This window comes from Vanacampus margaritifer, chromosome 6 (genome assembly GCF_051991255.1).
Source record: "Vanacampus margaritifer isolate UIUO_Vmar chromosome 6, RoL_Vmar_1.0, whole genome shotgun sequence".
NCBI lineage: Eukaryota > Metazoa > Chordata > Actinopteri > Syngnathiformes > Syngnathidae > Vanacampus > Vanacampus margaritifer.
In genome coordinates this window covers 7,557,478-7,583,985 of record NC_135437.1, presented here as the reverse complement: position 1 = coordinate 7,583,985, position 26,508 = coordinate 7,557,478, and the positions used below count along the sequence as shown (strand labels likewise).

General features: G+C 40.5%; 4 protein-coding genes and 1 long non-coding RNA gene across 5 annotated transcripts; 3 read left to right on the top strand and 2 right to left on the bottom strand.

Moving 5' to 3' along the window:
* LOC144053147 (HUWE1-associated protein modifying stress responses-like) lies at positions 1-3,171 on the top strand. The gene is made up of 3 exons (XM_077567262.1): positions 1-247; positions 929-1,189; positions 2,927-3,171. The coding sequence occupies exons 1-3, from the start codon at positions 238-240 to the stop codon at positions 3,169-3,171; spliced, it is 516 nt and encodes a 171-aa protein (XP_077423388.1). The 5' UTR covers positions 1-237.
* Positions 3,172-5,375: 2,204 nt separating this feature from the next.
* Positions 5,376-6,586, top strand: LOC144053978 (uncharacterized). The gene is made up of 3 exons (XR_013294572.1): positions 5,376-5,489; positions 5,566-6,188; positions 6,256-6,586. It is a non-coding gene; the product is annotated as an uncharacterized LOC144053978 (long non-coding RNA).
* Positions 6,587-9,782: 3,196 nt separating this feature from the next.
* Positions 9,783-14,451, bottom strand: LOC144054007 (uncharacterized). The gene is made up of 2 exons (XM_077569008.1): positions 14,012-14,451; positions 9,783-13,266 (listed from the first exon to the last, which is right to left on the bottom strand). The coding sequence occupies exons 1-2, from the start codon at positions 14,133-14,135 to the stop codon at positions 10,910-10,912; spliced, it is 2,481 nt and encodes an 826-aa protein (XP_077425134.1). The 5' UTR covers positions 14,136-14,451; the 3' UTR covers positions 9,783-10,909.
* A 2,964-nt stretch (positions 14,452-17,415) lies between these two features.
* hdhd5 (haloacid dehalogenase like hydrolase domain containing 5) lies at positions 17,416-23,427 on the top strand. Its single transcript, XM_077567273.1, has 8 exons — positions 17,416-17,657; positions 19,382-19,591; positions 19,681-19,793; positions 19,996-20,089; positions 20,304-20,337; positions 20,732-20,906; positions 20,974-21,162; positions 21,248-23,427. Exons 1-8 carry the CDS (start codon positions 17,550-17,552, stop codon positions 21,648-21,650), a joined length of 1,326 nt encoding a protein of 441 aa, XP_077423399.1. The 5' UTR covers positions 17,416-17,549; the 3' UTR covers positions 21,651-23,427.
* ccdc34 (coiled-coil domain containing 34) lies at positions 23,010-25,248 on the bottom strand. Its single transcript, XM_077567275.1, has 6 exons — positions 24,602-25,248; positions 24,399-24,519; positions 24,183-24,290; positions 23,917-24,075; positions 23,715-23,841; positions 23,010-23,594 (listed from the first exon to the last, which is right to left on the bottom strand). Exons 1-6 carry the CDS (start codon positions 24,826-24,828, stop codon positions 23,425-23,427), a joined length of 912 nt encoding a protein of 303 aa, XP_077423401.1. The 5' UTR covers positions 24,829-25,248; the 3' UTR covers positions 23,010-23,424.
* Between the last annotated feature and the right edge of the window lie 1,260 nt (positions 25,249-26,508).

Sequence of the window (26,508 nt, the reverse complement as noted above, 5' to 3'; positions counted from 1 at the left end):
TGATTATTTTGAAAAGCGGCTGATAAAAATAGACTAACCGAATCAATTGGGCTCTAATCTGCCTTGTTGAATGTTAATTGCTTTTTGTACAAATGAAGGAAGAAATCGGTGAAGAACAATTGGAAGTGAGATTTTATTTGAAATGTGTGTGAAATGTGATTCACAGACAGAGAATGTCAGCAACAAGGTATTTCCCTCTGGGTTCCCTTCCAGAATGCAGCCACTGCCGTTACTAACATGTACAAAGGTGAGTCATGATATCGGGAAAAATCATTTGCAGTTGTTTGTTTATTTCTATTGTTCAAAGTGGCGGTTTTCACAAATAACTGGAGGGGTGAGTACATGAATTATGCTTAAGTTTAACGTTGTGTGGCCACGGTTAGCGTGCTTGTTTTGTCTCAGTGGGTTGTTTGTAATTGTGTTGATTTCTACTGTGCAAGGTGGCAGTTATTGAGAGACTGATTATATATCATAGCATGTAACTTGAGTTATTCGCAAGCACTTTGTTCTTTCCGAACTTTACAAGCCAACTGAAAGTTTACTGTAAAACTAAACTGAATAAAGATATGTATTTAACTAAGCACCACAGAACTGTCTGAGGAAAGTTTGGTAGCTTAATGCTAAACGCTGTACACGGGCATAGAAAACTAACATTGCTGTTGGGGTGTTAAAATCCTGTAAGAAATGGATTTTTGAACTCAAATGGTGCTGCTAGCGCATATAACAAGACTTCCAAGCATATATTCTTTATCCTCTGCAAAAACAACAAATATAATCACAGCTTACTGGGTAGTTATGACCGTCTTCTTTGCGCTGCTGCCATATAGCTTTGTAGTGCAAATTCAATTCTTTACATTCTGTTGAATTGGGTCATTACGGGCGGCTGTGCTGAGCATGAGTAAGCGTTGTTGTTTTTGTCGTGGTCTAGAGAGCATGGAGGCCTGCCAGCGCAGCTACGACCTGGGGATCCAGATCGGCTACCAGCGCCGAAACAAGGAGATGATGGCCTGGGTGAAGAAGCGGCGGAGAACCATCCGGCGGGAGGATCTCATCAGCTTCCTGTGCGGCAAGAACCCCCCTCCCAGGGCGTCCCGGGCCCTGGTAGCCGCCAGCCGGCCGCCGCCGCCCGAGGCGGGCAGCTCCATGGAGTCGGACCTGCAGCCCTTCAGAGAGGCCATAGCCCTGCACGGTGAGTACGGATACCGTTTACAGTTGGGGTGTAACGATAACGGCAATATCGTGATATCGCAATATTAAAACTGCCACAATATATCGTCGTCATCATGTCACGATATTAAAAGCAGCACATGGAAGGAAAAAAATCGGATTGATTTCTATTTGTGCAGTTCTAGCACCCTCTGGTGGCTAGTTTTTTAGTGCAGTTAAATTTTCGCAAGGCATGTTTTGGCCCTTCTATGTTTAAAATCCATGCTAATGGTCAGATGAAGGGGAACGTAATATGATTGTGAATCGAGTCAATATGTGGAAGAACTCAATATGTATATATACTGAGGCACATACTTGCTCATGCACGCACATATTCAGATACAGATTTCAGCATATTGACAGTAATTGCTCACTTATTTCTGTATACAGTCATTCATGAAAGAAGACTGACTATCTTCTGTTTAATCAAACTAAGACATTTGCAAACATCTGTTTTTACTTTGAAAAACAATAACCAAATCGGTAACATCAATCCCCCCTTTTTTAATCACTATACAGATAGGAAGTACCAAATAAACACCAATCGCTGGTTAATAAACGGTAAAAAATGGGGGGGAAATGCTTTTGTAATACACTTTAATGCAGAAAGAATAATTGGTTGAGTAATCGATCGATTAAAAAAAATATTTGATAGTGACGTCACTAGTTGACATAGGTGGAAAAACTAGTTTCATTCTAGAAGGCAAGAGTGTGGAAGTCAGTCTTGAGTCTGCAGCGATCTCAACATTGCCCCCCCCCCCCCCCACCCCGCCAACCGCAAGCGGGGCAGCGACGTCATCACGGACTCGCCCACGCATAAACGCAATCGGATACTCTGAGCGCGGCCGGTGAGAACTGAAAGTCGGCTGTCCCCGCCGGCCCCCAACGCGCCAACCTTCGCTGCATTGCTACAAATAATACAAGTGAAATGCTAGACTTAATTTCGACACACCGTCACCGGCCTTTGAGTGCGCGCGCGCGTGCACCATTACTTTTGGTGACCAGGCAACACATATGCACTATTTATGTTTACACTCATGTTTACATTGGAAGTAACCCAACACACACACGCACACACACACACACACACACACACACACACACACACGCACACAATCTCCCTCTCAGTTTTGCTTTTTAGTTCACACATGCTTTGTGATACAATCTTTGTTCTCCATAAATAATGAATGCCAAAAAAAGCATTTACAAAAGAAAATAATTGCTGTACCTCACTTATTACTTTAGCTTATTATTCGTAAATGCCTTAACAAGCATTGTACTTTCAACCACTGTTTTATTCCTGCCTAGCGTATTTAGGAAAAAATATTTTTAAATATACAATTTATTAAATCGACATATACTGTACTTGTACTTTTAAAAACATATTTTCCTCAAGACCATTCCACTGTGACTGCATTGATTGAGTTGAGTTAAAATTAAAAAAGAGAATTTGGTGTTAAACAATACAAATGCACCAAAACTACGACATACTGTACTTAACCTGCTAGGTTAAAATGGGTGGAAAAGCTAACTCAGTGCTGGGTTATGCACAGCACATTGGGTTGAGGATATGACCCAAACCATTGGGTCGAGATTTTAATGTCAACAGGTCAAAACTACCCAAACTGATGAGTTAAAGCTGCGAAGGATGGGTTACCGGGTTATCAGTTATCAAGCGTGGTTAACAACAGCCTCAAAAGCCGCCGCGTTTCCACCGCAGGAACATCACAGAAGCCGTCGCAAGGCGTTGACGTGTGGATGGAAACGTGGCAAAATGGGTCGAACTCGGCAGTGGAGACGAAAACCGCCACAAGCGGGCCGGCTTGCCAACGTACTCGCTATCTCTCCAAACTATCTTCATCTCTGCCACCTCCAGCTCCGCCTCCTGCCTTTTCCTCAGCCCAAACAACATCGCTGGTCTCGCCACAGTTTTATAAACCTTTCCAATGGGATATAGATTTGTGAAAACAATATGAAATGGATCAAATTTTAGCACGAAGGATTTGGCGTGACGCCGGCGGAAAATCAAACGTGTATCTTGCCCAGCTTTCAATTTAGAACACTGAATTTGTCATCAGAGCGTCCCTTCAGACTGCACTGTTAGGTTGACAACGTGACGAAGCAATTTTACGATTTGTTCACACTGACACATTTTGACATGTGTTTTTAAATGTTTACTTTTGAGCCGCGTGATTTTGAGAAACAAAATAACTTTTGCAGGGGAACTTTTGCGATTTGTACAAATGGCCCTGAGAAATGCACACAGCGTTCAACACAATGCAGTCGCACCTGCTTTTGGGTAAACTGAAGGAGCAGCAAGTCAGGGTCAACAGCTCCCTCTCGGAACCCAGATTGATAAGCACAGGTGCCCCACAGGGCTGCGTCAGCTCCCCGGTCCTCTTCACGTTGTACACAAATGATTGTGTGACATCACACCCAGAGAACTTTATCATTAAGTTCTCTGATGACACAGCTATCGTCAGCTTGCTGCAGGCCGGCGATAGCCCACTGGACTATTTCTCAGAAATAGAGAAATTTGTCCAGTGGTGTGACCGGAATCATCTTGTGCTCAATGTGGGGAAGACAGAGGAGGTGATATTTGATCCAAAAACTGTGGGTGACCACGGGCCAGTCGTCATTAAAGGCAATCACATCAGCCAGGTGGGTTCATACAGGTATCTGGGGGTCCACATTGACAACACACTCAGCTGGAGGGTACACGTTGGAAGTCTCTGCTCCAAACTCCAACAGCGTCTCTATTTCCTACGCAGACATAGGGTCTATGGAGTGGAGCAGAGGATCATGCTGTTGTTCTACCGGGCTGCATTGGAAAGTATCATCAGATACGGCATTGCGGCCTGGTACGGCAACCTGACTGTGCAGTCAAGGTCACAGATTGCCGGTCTGGTGCGGACTGCCATGAAGATCATGGGGGTCAGGAATCATCCTTCCCTACGGATGCTTTATGAGCGGTCCGTCACCAGACTGGCACAGAAAATTGTTACTGACCCGACTCACATTCTGCATCATGAGTTCCAGCTACTGCCTTCCGGCAGGAGATTCAGGGCCCCCAGAACCAAGCTGAACCGCTACAAGAACTCATTCCTGCTGACATCCATCAAACTGCTTAACAACCGACATTAACTCAGTGCAATAAGATATATGGTGCAATGTTGTGTACATACCCATGTGTGTGTATGTATATGCATAGAAGTGTGTATATGTGTGTGTGTATATGGGTGTGTGCAATGTACTTCTCTACACATGTATACTTCTGTGAAGACTTCTGGGAAGTCTTCTACTTATTGCTGCACTTCTTATTTATTTAATTTTAATTTTATCTCTTTCTATTCTGTTGTTTTATCTTTACTGTAAACTGCAGCTGGACGGAGTGCAGGAAAAAGTTTGCCACGGGGAAAATAAAAGTATATCGTATCTTATCGTATCGTATCGCAACTCCCATCCTGAGCTCGATACAAAATCACAACCTGTGTGGAACACATGACGGCAATGCTGGGAAGTCGAGAAGGACAAATACTTACTCTTTTCACACTCTTTTTGTCACGTGCGCATTTCACGCCCCCCAACCCCCCTTCTTTTCACTGATATTCATCACAAAAAAACATGTCTTAGAAAGAGTGTTTGAAATGTGGTATTTATAATGTCACTTTAAATGCTAATCTGTTTAAAGGGATACTTGAGTCATTTGGCCATTTTTAGAAGTAAGAAGTTAATATTTTGAAATCTTATTATTTTTTGTATACTAATTAACCACAAACATGCAATAAGACTGGCCTCGTTTATTGAAGGATTTGCCTGTAAAATGTTTGTTTGTTTTAAATTGCCTTGGCGTGTCGCTGACAAGTGACGTCATCGGACGACACATTCTAGTTTCATATGCTTCCGTATGAACGTTACAATATGTAAACAAACACTTTTGTGAACACATCGCATATGCATTTGCGCACAAGTGCAAATGCGTACATATTACACACAAAGTCCAATAAACTTGAATGCCCAAGTCACTCCACAATATTGTATTATATCTGAAGATACATCCAAAACATAATTAGATTGAATCAAACAGTTTTTGTCAGTTGTGACTGTCACACATTGCATCAATTGAAGAATCATTTTTCAGCTCCTTCTGCTGTGCCCGCCTTGGCCACCTGGGGGCAGCATAAGGCAGACGGATTTACTGTCCAAGAAGGCTCAGCACGATTTGATTTGGGACGCTCCTGGTGAGACGATGACGTTATTTTAAGAGCAGCACTACAGCAAAGGTAAGCTCCTTACTTGTCCTATGTAACATATTTTATTTTTTTCTATATATTGATTTGACACTTGATTTTGTTGTAGGAGAGACTAACTCAGTTGCAAGTTCAAATGGGCTTTCCGGTGCTTAAACTTATTCAGGAGGTTGATACAGGGTGGAACAGCACTTATCTCATGCTTCAGCGTATGTACACTTTGAGAGAGCCTGTCGGAGCAGCTTTGGCTGGTCTACGTACTGATCTGACAGCCTTGTCTGCAGAACAATACAGAATTATTGCTGACTGTTTAAAAGTATTAGAGCCATTTAACTATGCTACAATTGAGCTGTCTGAGGAGAAGAAGGTTTCCGGGTCAAAGGTAATTCCGCTCTTGTCCATGTTGCATCACTCTCTGGAAGAAGAGGAGATTCGACTGCTTCAAACTCCAGAGAGCACATCCATGGTTGAGTTTCTGCAAAGACAACTAAGAGAGAAGCTGAACAACCTCCAGTCTATGAGCATTATGTTTCTGGCTACTCTGCTTGACCCAAGATTAAAAAAAAAAACTAGGCTTCTTTAGTCCCAATAAAGCAGCATAGGCAGAAAAAAGGCTCACGATGGAAGGCGCAGCTATTATGAGGCGCACAGCGTCCTCATCTACTTCATCATCATCACCGTCATCATCATCATCATCATCATCGTCATCAGAACCTTCACAGTCTGTTGGAGGTATTTAATATTTCCTAATTGTGCTAATATTTAATAATAATTACTAATATCTGTTTATCTTTTCTAGGAAGCAAACTGTGGCATCATTTTGATACCTCAATTCATCAAGCAAGAACCACAAATGTCACGGCAAATGCAACAGTTGAGGTGCAAAAGTATCTTGGAGCACCAAACATCCCCAGAGTTGAAAGTCCCCTTCAGTACTGTGAATCACAGAAATATACGCTTCCAATTTTATACAAACTTCCTATCTCATATCTATGCACCTCTGCTTAATCAGTACCATGTGAAAGAGTTTTTTCAAAAGCAGGTGAAATTCTCTGCAAAAAAAGAAACCGCCTGAGTCCAAAAACTTTGGAAAAAATATTGTTTTTGAATAAAAATGAATAAGCACTTTATTTTACCTCCTTATTTCACATTTTCACTTGTTGCATAACCACAAAGTAACACAGAACAATTCATGTTAAAACACTCTTCAAATATATATCTTTTTGTATTCAGAGCATGATTTACAACCCACCATTTTATTGCATGCACCAAGCATGTTATACATTTTTCTGTCCACATGATGGCGTAGTCGAGGAAATGAATCATCTTGAAGCCCCGACGTGTGTGTGAAGTATTGCCTGCAGGGCTTGGCTGCTTTATGGGGCTTCATTTTGCCATCACTAAATTTTCCAGGTCATGTGATTTACTCAAAATCTGTGTGGAATGATGCAACAAGGGAACACTAGAATCTTTTTAGCTCAACTCCGAAATGTGTTGCGAATATCCGTCCCAAAACAAACCACCTCGGTTGATAACTTGGTTCCTTCTTAATGGAGAAAATACGTTTGGCTAGGTAGCAAAGGTAGCCCACAGTTTGCCAGTCCTGGTGCACGTGTTCACCTGAGTAGTAAGTACAGGAAGCAGCCCATGACATAGCTATGTGGGCCTCTTCATCCTCTTGTCCAACTTTTTCTTAGTACTGTACCTGCTCAGAAGACCAATCAATAGAAAAAGGCCGCCGTGAGCATCAAGTTACTCAGTGTCACCTAAAGCCCTGAGCCCCCATAACTTTTATGAGTCTGCTCTTATTCATACCTTTCCTGTATAGCGTGTATATGAAGTAGCGCTAGTCTTTTGCCTAAGTTGTGTACAATTCCATACAGGTGGTCCGCACAGGATTTGGGGAACAAACTCTTGACAGGCCAAACTGAGGTCTTGCTTGACCAACTAGAACTTTTCCACATCTCAAACAAATGCAGCAGCATTCATTAATATTTAAAGATTCCTGGTAAATGTTTTTTAAATGTATTTTTTTATTAAGATGTTCTCAACCACAAAAACTGTACTTGATCAACACAGTTTGTAGACCAACATATTTACAGTTAAATCTATACAAAAGGCTTCTTATACAGTGAGCCAGTAAAAAAAACTCAAAAATATGTTAATATAAAAAACTATGAACAGTGGTTCTAAATCGTGGTGGTGATAAGCATAGCAAAGATATTTGTAGTAAAGTTGTTGCAACTGAGAAAGAACAGGTAAGAACAGTATTTTTGAAAATTAAATCTTTTTTTTTTTAAATAGGAAAAACCTGTAAATTCAAATAAAATAAATATCGAAATTCAGTTTCTTTAGATTAAAAAAAAATATATTACAACGTAGAATTGCTGTTAGATGTGACAAATGGCAAGTGTATTGGTACTCCAGGAAGTAGAGAGCATGACCTGAGGGACTGCAGCTGAGGCTAGAGATCCGAGAGCTGATGATGAAAGGGATTGAGATTGATTATTGTGTGAGACTTCCGGTTCCGGTCTGCAGGCTGTTGTGGTAGCAGTGGAAGAAGCAATTGTCTCTGGTGTCCTTTCAGATTCAGTGATCTAAGTTGACAACACAAACTGTCTTATTAGTAAGTCAACACAAACTGTCTTATTAGTAAGTCTCTACACTAATATGAAAAAAGGAATGTTTGATCAATACAAAGACAAACACTAACCTCTATTGGCAGTGAAATATTTGTCTGGGGAAGAATATATAATCTGCTTCTGCCAACTGCTTTTCTGAGGTCCTTCAAAGTATTGGCCTGAATTTCACTCAGAGGCCTCGATTTGTCAGCTCTTGCCAGGTGAAAGCCAACTACGTTTAGGCTAACAGAGGGAAAGCTTTGGCAAATGTAGTTATTAAACTCTGGAAGAGTCCATGATAACTGCACAAAACATCGAGAGGCGGTTGCCCCTAGTAGCTCATGACTTGGGGTCCCTGGAAAATAATAATAATAATAAAAAAAAATCTAACAATATTATATCAGTACTGGTTCAACAAGTTTATATATTTTTTTAAATCTGGCTAGGTATTTAATTGTGCTATTTTTTTATATATAGGTTGATTTGTTATACTGCGTGTATACAAAATTTGTAATGTCTGTGTTTGTGCAAGAGGATACCTCATGACAAAAACGTCACTGGCATAAAGCTGCCAGAATGTAGTTAATATTTTTTGAAAAAAGCACTTAGTATTTTTTATATTTAACGCTACAATACTGCACGGTGGCTGACTGGTTAGCACGTCCGCCTCCCAGTGCAGAGGATGTGAGATCGAGTCCGGGCTTCGGCCTTCCTGGGTGGAGTTTGCATGTTCTCCCCGTGCTTGCGTGGGTTTTCTCCGGGTACTCCGGTTTCCTCCCACATTCCAAAAAACATGCATGGCAGGTTGATTGGATGCTCCAAATTGTCCCTATGTGTGATTGTGAGTGTGGTTGTTCGTCTCTGTGTGCCCTGCGATTGGCTGGCAACCAGTTCAGGGTGTACCCCGCCTACTGCCCGAAGCCAGCTGGGAAAGGCTCCAGCACCCCCCGCGACCCTTGTGAAGAAAAGCGGCCAAGAAAATGGATGGATGGATGGATACTGCACAACCAACGAAGCAATATTACACATAGATTTTCTGCATACACAAAAAATAAAACACAAATGCAAACTCACTGCGCAAATCAATAGTCTGTACATTACCCAAAGCAATTCTGGTTAGTTGACAGCATTGTGAAGCCGATGGAACCGCAAGATGATCAGCATTTGGCAACAGAAAGAGCCTTACTCTCCAGATTCCATTTGTTCCTTGTGTTTCTTCTGTATTAACAAGAATGTGTTAATGAGATGCAATTGTCAGTAGCACATTCGGCAAAATGGGGTATCGTAATCTCATCATAAAACTATACAAATACAGTAGATTATGGGACGTGGGGTAAAAAATAAATACATTTAAGTTCCGTGACGACCATCTGGGGTGGGCGATGAACATTCTTAAATGTGCTCAAGAACCTTCAAAAGAACACTTTTTTTTCACACGCACATATGTTGCAAATTAATCAAGTACTGGTCCACTAAAGAATCAGTTCCATGGCTCAAAACTGCCCCTCTAAATGTTGGCATTTTGCCCCAAAAATTTAAGATACTGTAAAAAAAAAACAACCAAAAAAAACACCATTCACTTATAGAAAAGTTTTTTTTTTTTTTTTAAAGCAAACGTTTTCAGGAAGGAGACAATCTTGCCTTGGATTGAAGAATTCCGTGATTTTGCACATATCCAAAATAAAAACAAAATAATCCCCATATATTTCATTTCATTTGTTCATTTATTTAAGATCGCAATCAACATCAACAATATATAAATTTTTCCAGACAATACTCAACTAAACCTAGCCTGAAAAGGAGTTGGAGGAAGAAAAACCTATTAAGTCCCACTCCCAATCTCATCAATATCAAGCTTTGAAAACAAATTTAGCTATTTTCCTGCAAATAATAATAATAAAATCCCTTCATAAGCAAGTGGAGTAAGCACATTCACTGACACTAGATTTCAAGAATATTAAATTTGGGATTGTAAAACAAGACAGAAAAGGGCAAATGAAGCTTTGCTAATACAGTAATGGCAAAACAGTTTATTGATAGATGTAGATTTATTAAATGCAGACCTTTGTTTTTGATTTATTGTAAGAAAATGGAATTGAAAATTTGAAAGTCTTGAGTGTGAGCACGTCGTTGAGATAAAGGCATGCGAAGAGCAGTACTTTATTCAGGATCATAATCAGGTACACTTTTTCATCTCACCACAATGAATCAAAGTTTCTCTCGAATTGTCAACACTTGTCCACGCAATACAAATAGAGCACAAAAATGGAGATCATTTAAAATCCCTGTCATTGTAATTACCTTTCATGCATATTAAACATGGAAAATGTATTATAAAAAATATATATAGGGCACAGAGTAGAGCTGTCAGAATTAATCAATTAATCGACAACTACTGTAATAATCGACTAATTGTTTGGAGCCATTTTTTTCTTCAACCCCACCTTTTTTTTCTTTTTAAATCACTATACGAATATGAAGTATGAAATAAACACCAATAATAAACAATAATCAGGGGGAAAATCCTTTTGTAATAGTGTTACGCAAAATTCCAATGAATCTGATTAATCGATTCTAAAACTATTTGATAGTGACAGCACAGCACAGCGCTAATGAACGGACATTTACAAGTAAACATGTCAGATTATAGCCGTCAGATAGTTTTCATCTGCAGCCCCTTGTCAGGTTGATGTAACATTTTAAATATGAATTTAAATGACAAAATAGGGTAAGTCAAGAGTAAGACACACAACACACAATACAAGTACACGGATCATTGGAAATTTCTGCACCATTTTAAATGTAAATTCATAAATGAGATCATATCAAGCTTCATTCATCGCTGCTATTCTCACCAGCACACGTGTGCCTCTTAGCTTCAGCCTTACTTGGGAATCTTTGACAACAGAGTGAGCAGGTAAAAGGCTTCTCTCCAGTGTGGGTTCTTGTGTGTCTTTTTAAGTTTCCCTTCTCAGCAAAATTTTGACCACAAATTGAGCAGGCAAAAGGCTTCTCGCCAGTGTGGGTTCTTGTATGTATTTTTAATCTTCCCTTTTGAGCAAAAGTTTGACCACAAACTGAGCAGGCAAAAGGCTTCTCTCCAGTGTGGGTTCTTGTGTGTATTTTTAAGCTTCCCTTCCGAACAAAATTTTGACCACAAACGGAGCAAGTAAAAGGCTTCTCGCCAGTGTGGATTCTCATGTGTCTTGTTAAGGTTTCCTTGTGAGCAAATTTTTGACCACAATCTGAGCAGGCAAAAGGCTTCTCGTCAGTGTGGGTTCTTGTGTGTAGTTTTAAGTTTCCCTTGTGAGCAAAAGTTTGACCACAAACTGAGCAGGCAAAAGGCTTCTCGCCAGTGTGGATTCTTGTGTGTATTTTTAAGCTTCCCTTCGCAGTAAAATTTTGACCACAAACTGAGCAGGCAAAAGGTTTCTCGCCAGTGTGGGTTCTTGTGTGTAGTTTTAAGTTTCCCTTGTGAGCAAAAGTTTGACCACAAACTGAGCAGGCAAAAGGCTTCTCGCCAGTGTGGGTTCTTGTGTGTATTTTTAAAATTCCCTTCCGAACAAAATTTTGACCACAAACGGAGCAAGTAAAAGGCTTCTCGCCAGTGTGGATTCTCATGTGTCTTGTTAAGGTTTCCTTGCGAGCAAATTTTTGACCACAAACTGAGCAGGCAAAAGGCTTCTCGTCAGTGTGGGTTCTTGTGTGTATTTTTAAGGTTACCTTGTGAGCAAAATTTTGACCACAAACTGAGCAGGCAAAAGGCTTCTCTCCAGCGTGGGTTCTTGTGTGTATTTTTAAGGTTACCTTGTGAGCAAAATTTTGACCACAAACTGAGCAGGCAAAAGGCTTCTCTCCAGTGTGGGTTCTTGTGTGTATTTTTAAGGTTACCTTGTGAGCAAAATTTTGACCACAAACTGAGCAGGCAAAAGGCTTCTCTCCAGTGTGGGTTCTTGTGTGTATTTTTAAGCTTCGCTTCTCAGCAAAATTTTGACCACAAACTGAGCAGGCAAAAGGCTTCTCTCCAGTGTGGGTTCTTGTGTGACTTTTTAAGCTTCCCTTTTGAGAAAAAGTTTGACCACAAACTGAGCAGGCAAAAGGCTTCTCTCCAGTGTGGGTTCTTGTGTGTCTTTTTAAGCTTCCCTTCTCAGAAAATTTTTGACCACAAACGGAGCAAACAAAAGGCTTCTCTCCAGTGTGGGTTCTTATGTGTATTTTTAACTTTCCCTTCTGAGCAAAATTTTGACCACAAACTGAGCAGGCAAAAGGCTTCTCTCCAGTGTGGGTTCTTGTGTGTATTTTTAAGGTTACCTTGTGAGCAAAATTTTGACCACAAACTGAGCAGGCAAAAGGCTTCTCTCCAGTGTGGGTTCTTGTGTGTATTTTTAAGCTTTGCTTCTCAGCAAAATTTTGACCACAAACTGAGCAGGCAAAAGGCTTCTCTCCAGTGTGGGTTCTTGTGTGTATTTTTAAGCTTCCCTTTTGAGCAAAAGTTTGACCACAAACTGAGCAGGCAAAAGGCTTCTCTCCAGTGTGGGTTCTTGTGTGTCTTTTTAAGCTTCCCTTGTGAGCAAAAATTTGACCACAAACGGAGCAAACAAAAGGCTTCTCTCCAGTGTGGGTTCTTATGTGTATTTTTAACTTTCCCTTCTGAGCAAAAATTTGACCACAAACTGAGCAGGCAAAACCGTTCTCACCAGTGTGGCCAATCAAATGGGTTCTCAAATGACACTTGTAGCCAAAAGTTTTCCCACACTGAGAACATTTCCAACGTTTGCTGTCAGTGTGACATGTCACATCACCGTCAAACTGTTCATAGTCACTAGTGTGAGGAGAGTGTGACGCGTCTTCACCATCTGACATTGGAGGTAACCAATTGTCTGCTTGGTCCTCATCGTCTTCTGTTGTTATTTGTTGTCTTGAGCTGCTGCTTGGAAGCTCCACCCCTTTGTTCTCTTCATATTGACATTCATCTTCAGTCTTCAAATGGACAGCAGTCACGGGCAACTCTGTGAAATGCTCCTCCTCTTTAATGTATGGCGGCAGCCGCTCCTCTTTTTTTATGTTGGGAGGCTGTGGCTGCTCCTCTTCTTTAACTTGAAGAGGCTGCAAGTCCTCCTCCTCCTCCTCTTTCACACCAGGGAACTCTGGCTCCCTCCGCTCAGGACAAAGATATTTTTCACTGACGTCTGCGGGGCACAAGATACACATGGTTTCGTAAAGTCCATTTATTGGGATGTTATGTATTTTATATTTAAGATTATCACATGGGCCAAATCCGTGAAAGAATAACAAATCTGGGGAATGTTACGTATCGTCTCAGTCTTCATTTTGTTCCAGAAATCACTTATCATAACTTTGTAACCCTGATTGTTCCAGATATAATAATAATAATAAAACAAGATATACAAACATTGAATATTAGGGATGAAAACACCAACCATTGTGTGGACGGACTCCAGTAGTCCCGGGAGAGGAGCTACAATACATAATTTACATTTAAAAAAATCTAATAAACAAAATAGCTTTAGTAGCTACTCAAACGGCTTGTATTTACGTGTAATAATCATTTTAAGCAATTACATCATTACAAGAGCTCAAGCCGTTAAAATTACGGCTCTGGGTGATCTAATTGGTCGTTTTAAAATTCTGATGACATAGTATTAAAGCAAGGAGCGACTCCTGTTCCTTTTCAGTGGACTAAAGATTTAGGCTTAGAGTTTTACATCACATCAACAGTGCGCTCCGCTAAAGTCTCCCCGCACCGGAAGATTGGGTGCACTCGTACGTCGAATGCGGAACTGTTTTGTGCATATGTCCATGGTGACTGAGGAAAAACTGTAATTGTACGTAACAAAGTGCCCGTGTGAAGATTCCTTTCAAAAATAAATACGGACATATTGTTGAAAAGTATGAATTAAACAAGTGACAAACCCGCTCTGTTCAACACAACTCGAGGCTGCTTGCAAACAGCGTCCAGTAGTTGACGTTGTCGCTCGTTCTCCTCTTGTGCTCCACAAAGCTCCTCTTCGTACTTGACTTTCGTTCTTGCGCACATTTTTACACGAAGTCACGACACTTTACGCACACATTTGACGGCCGTATGCTTTTTGGCGGCTAGCAAGCTAAGCTAAGCTAGGCTAACATAAACAGGGCCGAGAGATTTCGACGAGCACTGTCTGATACGATTTAATCAGACACGAAATGTAGCAATTAAGTTTGACTTCAATAAAGAAGTGACGGAGGCACATTGTCGATGTTTAAGTCCGTTCAGTACGAAATTCGTACTTCTCGGGTCGAATGCCTGAAGCGTGTGCCGACTAATGTAGATGAGTGGTTCATGAACGGCGAGTCGATGCGCGTGTTGATGACGTACGTGGTGACGTTTGAAAACCCGCGAAGCGGATTTATCACGTGACTGATTCAGGAAATGATTCGGCTTAGCTGAGAAGGTTGACTTGGCTGAGCTGTTGGTCGATATGGTAATTGAGGATTCCCAGCCGGGGCAGCACGGTGGCTGACTGGTTAGCACGTCCGCCTCCCAGTGCAGAGGATGTGAGATCGAGTCCGGGCTTCGGCCTTCCTGGGTGGAGTTTGCATGTTCTCCCCGTGCTTGCGTGGGTTTTCACCGGGTACTCCGGTTTCCTCCCACATTCCAAAGACATGCATGGCAGGTTAATTGAACACTCCAAATTGTCCATAGGTGTGATTGTGAGTATGGTTGTTCGTCTCTGTGTGCCCTGCGATTGGCTGGCAACCAGTTCAGGGTGTACCCCGCCTACTGCCCGAAGCCAGCTGGGATAGGCTCCAGCACCCCCGCGATCCTTGTGAGGAAAAGCGGTCAAGAAAATGGATGGATGGATGGATGGATTCCCAGCCGTTTTCCTTGGTGGACGGCAGTGGATTCAAAAAGCTTATGAAAGCTTAGCTCCTTCCTACGTTGTACCTACACGGCAGGTATGTATGTCACAACATGAAGCACTATATTATCGGATGAACCATTTCAATACTTTTCAATTCAATAAATTATACTTTTTTTTTAGACTTTGAAAGCCATGGTGGAAAAAAGGTACAAGGAAACCAAGCATAAAACAAAAGCCATTGTGGCAAAAGCATCTGCATGTAGTTTGTCATCAGATATGTGGACTTCCATCAATACTGATGCCTATCTCGCTGTCACATGTCATTTCTTTGATGAAACCACGTCTCTCCAATCAGTTGTACTGGGGGTGCAACATTTCCCTGAGGCACACACTGCAGCAAACATGGCTTCTATGAAAACTTCGCTAATGTCTGAGTGGGGTATCAGTGAAAAAGTGACATGTCTAGTGACTGATGGTGCAGCAAATATGGGAGCTTGTGCCAGAGAGCTTCATATGCGTCACACTATTTGTATGGCACATACTCTAAATCTTTTGATTAAAAAAAAGCTCTTGACCAATGTCCTGAATTATTCCACATCCGGACAAACTGTCGAAATATAGTTGGTTATTTTAAGAGCAGCACTACAGCAAAGGTAAGCTCCTAACTTGTCCTATGTAACATATTTTATTTTTTTCTATATATTGATTTGACACTTGATTTTGTTGTAGGAGAGACTAACTCAGATGCAAGTTCAAATGGGCTTTCCGGTGCTTAAACTTATTCAGGAGGTTGATACAAGGTGGAACAGCACTTATCTCATGCTTCAGCGTATGTACACTTTGAGAGAGCCTGTCGGAGCAGCTTTGGCTGGTCTACGTACTGATCTGACAGCCTTGTCTGTTGAACAATACAGAATTATTGCTATTTAACTTAGCCATTTAACTATGCTACAATTGAGCTGTCTGAGGAGAAGAAGGTTTCCGGGTCAAAGGTAATTCCGCTCTTGTCAATGTTGCATCACTCTCTGGAAGAAGAGGAGATTCGACTGCTTCAAACTCCAGAGAGCACATACATGGTTGAGTTTCTGCAAAGACAACTAAGAGAGAAGCTGAACAACCTCCAGTCTATGAGCATTATGTTTCTGGCTACTCTGCTTGACCCAAGATTTAAAAAAAACTAGGCTTCTTTAGTCCCAATAAAGCAGCAGAGGCAGAAAAAAGGCTCACGATGGAAGGCGCAGCTATTATGAGGCGCACAGCGTCCTCATTTACTTCATCATCATCATCATCATCATCATCATCATCATCATCATCATCATGATCATCAGAACCTTCCCAGTCTGTTGGGGGTATTTAATATTTCCTAATTGTGCTAATATTTAATAATAATTACTAATATCTGTTTATCTTTTCTAGGAAGCAAACTGTGGCATCATTTTGAAACCGCCTGAGTCCAAAAACTTTGGAAAAAATATTGTTTTTAAATAAAAATGAATAAGCACTTTATTTTACCTCCTTATTTCACATTTTCACTTGTTGCATAAGCACAAACATAGACAAAGTAACACAGAACAATTCATGTTAAAACACTCATCAAATATATTTTTTTTTGTATTCAGAGCATGATTTACACCCCACCATTTTATTGCATGCACCAAGCATGTTATACATTTTTCTGTCCACATGATGGCGTAGCCGAGGAAATGAATCATCTTGAAGCCCCGACGTGTGTGTGAAGTATTGCCTGCAGGGCTTGGCTGCTTTATGGGGCTTCATTTTGCCATCACTACGGGTAAGTTATTACAGTGGATTTTGGGCAAGAGTTGGCATACATCCTGAACTGGTCGCCAGTCATTTACAGACACATATACAGTACAAACAGCCATTCGCATTCATGCTTGTGGACATCTTAGTTTTCAGTTAACCTCACAGGTATGATTTGGGGGGAAAGTACAAGAAGGAGATAACCCACTGACATAGAATGATGGGGCGAAAAAAACATGCAAACGCTAAACTGGATGATTCAAAATTCAAACCCCGAACCTGTGAAATGTGCAGGAGAGATGCTGTCAAGGTGCTGCCGTTTGTGGAAATTGTACAATAATAAATAGTAATAATGCAAATATAATAATATATTTGCATAATCTTAGTAAATCACTAATTAATCAGGCTCTACACATTTTGAACATTTTAGTTGACTGTATTTGGCAACAGGTGGCTGCACAAACTTGTGACCAAATTTACAGGTCCAGCAGTTCAAATTTTATTATTATTTATTATATTAGATATCAGTTGTGTAGCTTTAAAACAAGTAAAAGTTTTTTTCGGGGATGACTTTCACAACATAACATTGGCTATGGAAAAACATTTGGAACCTAATAAGCACACCCGACGTAGGACTTTCGTTTTCCCAAAATGAAAAGCACCAGCTAAGGACGTTTCCGGGAAGCGTGACGTTATTGTGCGCATGCGCGTTCTGCGACCGGAAAATACGGCACTCAGGTCAGCGTGTACAGTACAGTAGTATTGATTTAAGGTTTAACTTTTTGTGACTTTACTCAACCGTTACAAATTCAACAAAGGCCGTCACTGTCGTTTACGGTTTGTTCATGTTGCATTTAAATACATTAATAATGCAGCGATTAAGGTGTTTGAAAAGTGCATGGAAACGGTTCCAATCAAGCAGCGAAGGAGCAGCAAGAAGATATTGCAGCCATGTAAGTGATTACTTGAGTTGTTGTTGTTTTTAATTCACTTGATGGTCAATTGAGAAAAATGAAGAAATTACATCACTTAAACATACTCCATCAACTTTAAACGACGTATTACTACTAGACTAGTGCTAAGTTATTTCATCATTATCTACACTTGCACAATCATTGTAGTTTACAGTGCTGGAGCAAAGTCTCAACCACTTTTTTTTAACTGTAATAACATTTTTTAACTCATAAATGCACTCACGTCCCTCTCACATGTGCGTTATAAAAAGAGCCAAGGCAAGTGATGTTTTATGACCTGAACACGCATACCATTTGTACACACTGTTAACACCCATTTAGATTTGTTTACAGGTATTTATTACTTATTAGTGTGGTTGTAGTTTGAAGTGGTGTAGAACTGTCTGTTTCAAACATGTTTTCTCCCTTGTATAGTTAAATAAGGCATTGAAAGATATAATAACATTTTTAATACCTAAATTTATATACCAACTATTGTTACACATATGAACATTTTAATTTTCCATATTAACCTTTGAATTAGAAATCTTGTGTCTCAGCAGGGCACATGATGTTGACCTCGTATGCTCTAACCTTAAGCTTGAACGACGTTGTTTTGTCTAAAAAGTTCCTTCTCCGCACTTCTTTGCCAAAACACATTTGGCTCTCACAGTCTGCCTAGACACTGATTGGGCCAGAAATTCGTTGTTTTAAATACACGCACATCTCACCAATGAAAACAGAATTCGTTTTGAAATAATACACATACACATACATTATTGTCTCTATCAGTTATGTCCAGTTCGGGTTGTTTTGCGAGATATTGTTTTGGGGAAGTCAGACCCTTCAACTATGTCCCAGTTTATGCACCAAATTTGCCCCTGAACGTTTGTTTACATTAGACTTCGTCTTGCCACCTCCTTTGGAAAAGTACTGGCCGAAATGATCAGAGGGGCGGATTTTAAGAAACTATATATAGCGTCTGCAACCCGGAAGAGGGAACACATTCTGACGCTCTGAAATTCCACGTTCTTAAGTGATGTACCTGAGTGTTGAATGTTCCAAGAGATCTCTTGTTTGATTAAAAATCATTTTTGCAAAGAATGTATTTTTCTTACAACAACTCACCCTCATATTTGAACACGCAAGGAGGACAAAATACCTCCTAAATCTTTCAGCATCCAACTGCAAATATTAGACGACCCAATACAGTCACAGTAGTAAATATAATTGAATAAATGCAGACGTCAAAGCAAAGCCAATTTGTCTTTTTGATGTGAATTTAAAAGTTGATTTTTAGAAGGTAAACTTGTTACAGGGCCTCGACTGATTGCAGTCAAGTAACACACTCTCACATTCTGGGGTCAAAATACCCAAATGATTAAAAAGAAAGAAAGAAACACTTTATAACCACTTGTCAAAGTCTGGTTGAAACCATTGACTGGGGTGGAGGCTCTCATACCAGAGATGGAGATTTTTATCCTTCCGTATCGGGACTGCAAATTAATGGCACTTGCGCTAAGCCGCCGAGGCTAATTTAACCACATACCACTGAACCAAAAGAGACCCTTGCTTGTGTAATTTCACACTTGATGAGCGGGCACTTGGCACACATTCAAGCAAACCAACTATTTGCATACAAACAATCAAAAGTAATTTTTTGATAATTCCACACAATGGACAATCATTTAATCGATTTGTTTCCTTTGCTATCTTTTTCCTAGTCGTCTGCTCAGGGCTCATTTGGTCTCCTCTTCGACATCGATGGCGTGCTAGTGCGCGGACAAACGCCCATCCCTGCGGCCAAGCAGTGTTTCAGGAACCTCGTGGACGATCAGGACAAATACAAAGTGCCCGTGGTGTTTGTCACCAATGCTGGAAACTGCATGCGGCAGACGAAAGCAGAGCATCTTTCACATCTGCTTGAAGTGGAAGTAAGGGAACCCCATTTTTGATGTATTCCCAACTTGCTTATCTATTTGTAGCCTTCTAACTCCTGTTTCTTTGCGTCCGTTGCGCTCAGGTGTCGCCAGACCAGGTGATGCTGTCCCACAGTCCTTTGCGAATGTTCACACACTTTCACCAAATGTGTGTGCTGGTGTCAGGACAGGGTCCTGTTGAAGAGGTGGCTCACATGTATCCTGTTTCAAATCAGTAACTCGTGCTCGACTGATTGACCTCACTCTATATGTGCTCTGTTTATTTAGTGTGCTTGCATTCAGCTCTGTAATGTTTTTAAAACTTTGGACCCTTTGCTGTTTGTGTTTTAGTCGATTTCACTAAAGATCTAGAGAGAACTAAAGATCATGTGGGATATCCTTGACCCACTAAACCTCAGGTTGGGCTTCCAGAATGTTGTCACCATTGACGATCTCAGAGAAGGCTATCCTCTTCTTGATATAGTGGATCACAACAGAAGACCCAAAGACAGTGTGAGTTTCTACATTTATTTAGCTTCACACTAATTTCAAACAAAACCATCACAATTTATTATGGCTAATCTAAGAGCAGAACTTGAGTTGCAGCTCTTTTTTACTGGATGTGTTTATATTGTGCTTCATGTTGTGGTATATGAGAGGATGAAGCTCAATATACAGTTGAGTATATCCAATGTTTTTTCTCCCCTAATCAAACCTTGTCTCACAGATTCCTCCCACTAAAGGTTTACGGCCAGTAGATGGTATGTTTGTACACATACATGTAATAATAAATGAAACTTTAGTTTATGTAAAGGCGCAACTCAGTAAGGTAGAGTATCATAGAAAATGTATTTATTTCAGTAGTTTAGAAAGTAAAACTTATATAAACTAAATAAATACATGGGAAAAGACTAATTTTCCTAATTCATGTCAAAATTGAAAATGATTATTTATGCAATATTCTAGTCTCTTGCGATGGTGAAATGGGTGTTTTCATTTATAATCCATCCACTTTCTATACCACTTATAGTGAATCTATATGCGCTTCACTTTTTAGGTGAAACTACTGAAATAAATCACATTTTTTTATGATACTCTTAATCGATTAAGATGCACCTGTTCATGTTTTTTCTCTTTCCCCGTGTATCCTCATAGCTGTCATCTTATTTGGTGAGCCAATCAGATGGGAGACCAACCTGCAGCTGATTCTTGATGTCCTTCTAACCAACGGAAACCCGCACAGGAATTGGAATTCTGTGCAGTATCCTCACATTCCGGTGCTGGCCTGTAACATGGACCTGCTGTGGATGGCTGAGGCCAAGAATCCCAGGTGGAGTGTCGGGGTGGTGGGGGGTTCTTTTCCCTGAATTATCGTTCATCTTGTGGTTCCTTAACAGGTTTGGTCATGGTATGTTCCTGGTGTGCTTGGAGAGCCTTTACAAGAAGGTGACAGGTCATGACCTCAAGTATGAAGCTCTGATTGGTAAACCCAGCGTAGTGACTTATAATTATGCGGAGCTGCTGCTTAGGCAGCAAGCTGAGAGCCTTGGATGGACCACACCCGTGAAGAGGCTGTACGCTATAGGGTGAGTGACTCCAACCCTCCATCTTGGCTCACTGAGTCTTTGTTCATCCAAACTGATTCACATCCGTCACCTCTTTTTTTGATAGGGATAACCCCATGGCTGACATATATGGTGCCAACCTCTACAACCGTTACCTCCAGTCTGCTCAGAATTCTAAGGCCCAGAAGCGAGCTAACCAAAGTGGTGCTCAAGCCATTGACCAGGCCCCTGAAATGACATCAAGCGAGCTAGGCGGCGCACCAAACGTTCTCGGCTCAGGCTCGGATCTCCCGGAGTCATGCCATTCCATTCTGGTGTGTACGGGAGTGTACAGCAAAGAGGAGGCGCTTCCGCCGGACACGAGGCACACGGTGACCGAGCAGCGCATCTTTCACGGCCACAGGGACTTTCGTTTTGACCCCAGCCTGACGCAGCCGTCCTACACGGTGCAGGATGTCAAAGATGCCGTAGAGTTAGTGTTTCAGAAGGAGGGATGGCCCCTGGAATAATTGGCCAAAGCAACAATATCAATATACAATATCAAATTGCAATAATGCAAAGTTGGCCATAAGAAAGTTCCTGTTACAACTGCATGCTCATCCATCCATTGTCTGTAATACGTTGTTTCAGTCACATCCCTATCCGATTGCAGCCTCAATCTCAATCCAAACTCAAAACAAGCCAAACTGGTTGATTATGGACAAAATATGTTATTGACGTCCAGTCCAGGGTGTGGTCTTCCTTTAATCTAAGGTCAGATGGAATTTTCTGTTGCATAAACTAAAAGATCAAACAGAAGGCTTTAGTGTTCAAATCCTTTTAAAATGGCAGAGAATACAAGGCCAAAACATTCATCACGGTTCCAAGATTCAAAAAGAATAGTTTGAAAGCGAGACGGAAAGACATTTGATACTCAAAGTAGATGTTGGGAGTCTGGTGGCATGACCAAAAAAGAAATTCTGCAATGTTAAACAAGGAAACGTGATGGAAGAGGTTCAAACACAAGAATGTGTTGTTGGGTTTTGACAATGAAATACTATTGTCTAAAGTTTGTGGGTAGCAGGACTTGAAAGAAGTGAAAGAATACTTTTAAATCGCTGCTAGGCTGTTATATGTCACAATTTGTGACATGGTGCAGATATACATAAAGGAAAATGGAAATGTGAAGATGCTAATGATGTGGAATTATATAAACCACTGGCTTTAAAAGGTGGCAACTAAAGCGGCGATGACACAAAGCCAGTAAGTCCACAACAGAGCTTTCGTAAAATAAAGACGACGAGAGAACTGACAATTGTCAGCATGTTGAGGAGGCAAGGCAAAACCAGACTAGCTCCATCTTCATTGCATCTACATACATTGGTCATCTTAAGGGGCTTATTGCTGGTACAAAAATGTGCCTTTACTAAAATAAAGCTCAGTTGTCAGTCACTCTGAGGCATTCATTTATGCATATTTATTGTTAGCTTACATTGGTGCAAACGTATGCTGCATGATAAAACTATTGCTATTAGTCACAAGTAAGGTAAAGGTAAATTCCACTGATTGTCACACCCAACTAAGTGGGGGCGAAATTCGTTGAATTGAACCCACAACCTCCCAGTCTCAGGGCGGACACTCTACCACAAGGCCACTGAGTTGGTAGTGATGGTAAAATGAAGCTTCAAACCACTTGCAGTATTTTTTTAGTCCTTAGATGGTGCTCATGGTTTAAACAAAGACTACTGCAATGGAAATTAATTAGATTTCCATTGCATCTTTAAACCAAAATATTGCAAGTGGTTTATGACGCTTCAGTTTCCCATCACTAGTTGCAAGCAACCCTTTCATGTAGCTTAAGTAAACCAAAATGTTTGCATTATGACACATTGAATAAGGCACCTTTTTATTTGTTTTGTGGCAACAATTGTGCTGTGAAACACAATATATTTAGCGCTTGTGCAACAAGTACAACAAAACAGGAGTATTAATCATTCAAACTTTTGAGCTACTAAAAATGGCATTGGATTGTGTAAAAAATGATCAAGAACATGCTAACTCACATTTTAAAATCCATCCATCCATCCTCTGAACTGCTTATCATCACAAGCGTTTTAGAGCTTATCCCAGATGTCTTTGAACGAAAGGTGGCGCACAGCCTGAAATGGTCACTAGCCAATTTGCAGAAATTTTAAAATTCCATTTTTAAAACAAGCACACAAAACAACAACACAAAATCCTAATGAGTTCCACATTAGATTCACAATTTGATTCGCATTAGAGTTAATTAAAGCACCTTTACTGTCATCTATGTATCCTGTTTGTGAGTCTTAATTCTGAGCTTTGCGGTCTTCTTTGTTTCTGAGGCTTCTTGCTTGGTGTGTTTTCGGGAGGTGTTTCCGGAGGGGGTGTGGGAATGGGCTTCCATGGGATTGGGTTGTAAAAGCTGGGTGGTGGGTACATTCTGCAGGGACCTGGAGGGAAAATAGGTCACAGGTTATACAGATATGCAACAAATGAACCACGATACACTCCTAGGAAACATGCATACATGAACATTAGCGAGCAGCTAATAGTTGCCAGATCACACTCACTTGAATGATGAGGTGGTTTTGGACTTGTTTTCCATTTCTCGTTGTTTTTTGCCAGCCATTCCTTAAAGTTCTCCTCTGCCTTCCTCCGCCGCGCCTTCTCCTGTTCCTCCCTCAGACTTGCTTTCTCCTATTAAAACGAAAATGAAACACATGGCCATGCAGTATTTAAAATGTAGACATTTTGAAAATTAGTCTTATTTACCTTTTGCTTCTTTTCCTTCTCGATCCTCTCTTGGTTCTTTTTCTGCAGCCAGTCTTTGTACTTTTGTTGAGCTTTCTGTTCAGTCTCTCTTTGTTTTTCCTGTTGACGTCGCACCTCTGCTTCTTCTTTGCTGATTTTCAGAAGCTGGTTATGTCTTTCCTTGTTTTCCAATAACAAAAAAAGTTATTCAGTGCTTTTTTTCTGGCATCGGCTAAAATAACGGGAAATTATCGTTTGCTGTTGTGAATTGTAAAACTCTTTTGTACCTGTTCTCTTTTAAGCTGCTGCCATTCTCTGATCTTTTTTTCCTCTATGATCTTTTTTTGTATACGTTCCATTTCTTCTTCTTCTTCTTTTTCCTTGAGTAAATGTGCCTGGTTAATTTAAAGTGTGGAGATGTTTGAATCAGAGCTTGCAGTCATGACCTCTTTGAGGGAAAAAAAATAGTAAGATGTGTAGGCCGATTGAACTCCTCAACTTGCCTCCTCCGTTTTCTTTTTCATTTTAAGCTGGTCTTCTTTTGCTTTGTTTACAAGCCACATGACCCAAGGACTGAGGGATTCAGGCTCTATCAGACCTGAGGTGGGTTTCTGTAGCTCACATCTTTAAAAAAAAAAAAAAAAGTTAATAATAACCACGTACAATTTAATATGATTGATGTCCATTTTCTAGAATCAGGTACTACCTGGACGTTTGCTGAGTAGTACTGAGCTCGTCGTCTTCATCACTTTCGTAACTATCATGGTAGATGGGGGACAACAGAGAGTACGTGTCGTCGTCCTCAGGGAGTACGTCGTCGCCCGCCAGGTATTCCGATACGTTAACATGTTTTCGCTCAATTGGCTTGAGAGGAGTCGAGCTGAAGTTCTCGGGCGCAAACGCTGGTGCGCTCGGTAGCCACCAACCAGACATTACTAGTCGATCGATTTCTGTTGGGGGACAATTTTACATCAAAGCCCCTTGCTTTTAAGATAAGTTTTTATCTTTTTTTCTTGTACCGTTAACAATCTCATACATGGTACGGCTAGGCAATGACAAACTAAGTTCACGTTCACTGCGGCAGTAGCAAATAAACAAACAAACCCACGAATTATTGTTAGCTAAATTTGGCTAAAGAAGGTAGCATCGAGATGTAACCACTCTTGGATAAGATATCGTTACTATAGTTTATGGATTTTCAGCCTATTATGCGCGTCATCGAGGAACTGCCGCTGATATTTGTCCGAATCACTTCTTCCTTTGGTGGCGGTGTCTCGAAAGTGTCGCGCATTCCCTTCTTTAATATTTGTGTTGAAACAATCGTCTTCCCATGATGCACCACGCCTCTATCCAGCGCAGTTTTTGTAACCATGACGACATATGGCGTTATGCACTCGTCAACGTTTTTTGTTTGTTTGTTTTTTTACAGTACCTGTATCAATTTTACTTCCCACTTACAGTATCATTGTAGATATTATGCATTATGTTGTGAACCGAAAGCATTACGTATCACATCTTCCATATATTATTAATATTACTGGAAAACAAGATCACATATTGAACATCATTGACTAGTGAACGGCAAAACAAACAAACAAATAATAATAATAACAATAATAATAAGAGGAAGAAAACGTTAAAAATATATTAATATTGTATGTTATAGTTTTACTTCCCGACCAAAAAGGTGTTAAGAGTATTTTTTTAATGAAACGCTATTATTTGCTACCATCTGAAATAGTTTATTTCTAATGCTAATGTCCATAGTAGCTGCATTTCTGCACATTTTTCTTTGCACCGTCATAGTTCATAGACGATATGGACAATATGCACAAATCATTTCCGCATTCGAACCTGCCAACTAACTGTTCATAACTTGTTCATTTTCTTTTATTTTAATGATACGTTATTGGATAAGAATATATGTAAGTTATTGTGCTTCATGCTCCTTTTGAACATGTAAATTATGACATTGATTAATTATTTTTCTTCAAATTTTTATTTTAACTTCAACTTATGTTTTGTAATGTGCTAATAGGTTCAATAAATCAACTAGCCTACAACAACAACTCTCTGGTCTGTAGCCTCCTTTTCGTCCAAGTCCAATCTCTGCCTCGTCAATATTTTTGAAGCAGATGTAATGCCTCTACCTTTTTATTTTTTTTATGTCGGCCTATGGTGACGTTTCTCTTAATGCCTTGCAACAAAGTGGTTGCTTTGGAAATCTGACAGCGTTGTTAGCGGTGCAAGAATGACTCATATAAATATTTTAATGTATTTTTAATACAATAAAATGGCAGCATATGAATAATATACACACAGGCACATGAAAAATCGAAACGCCAGGATGGCAGAACCATTAGATAATTTCGTAAACATAGTAACAACACATCACAGTTTAGGGCTTCAAAATACAGCTCTGTTGTTACCAAACGGCGCCCCTGTGTGGTCGACAATTACAGTTATCCCTGCGAATATTAACAAGTTACAACAAACTGTCTCCGGTAGTCAGCATAAGAGGAAAAATAAGGCAGTTATAACCTGTCTATGTGGGCACACAGCAGCGATCACTCGGCGTACTGTCATCGCTCCTCTTCTTCAATGCCTTGACAA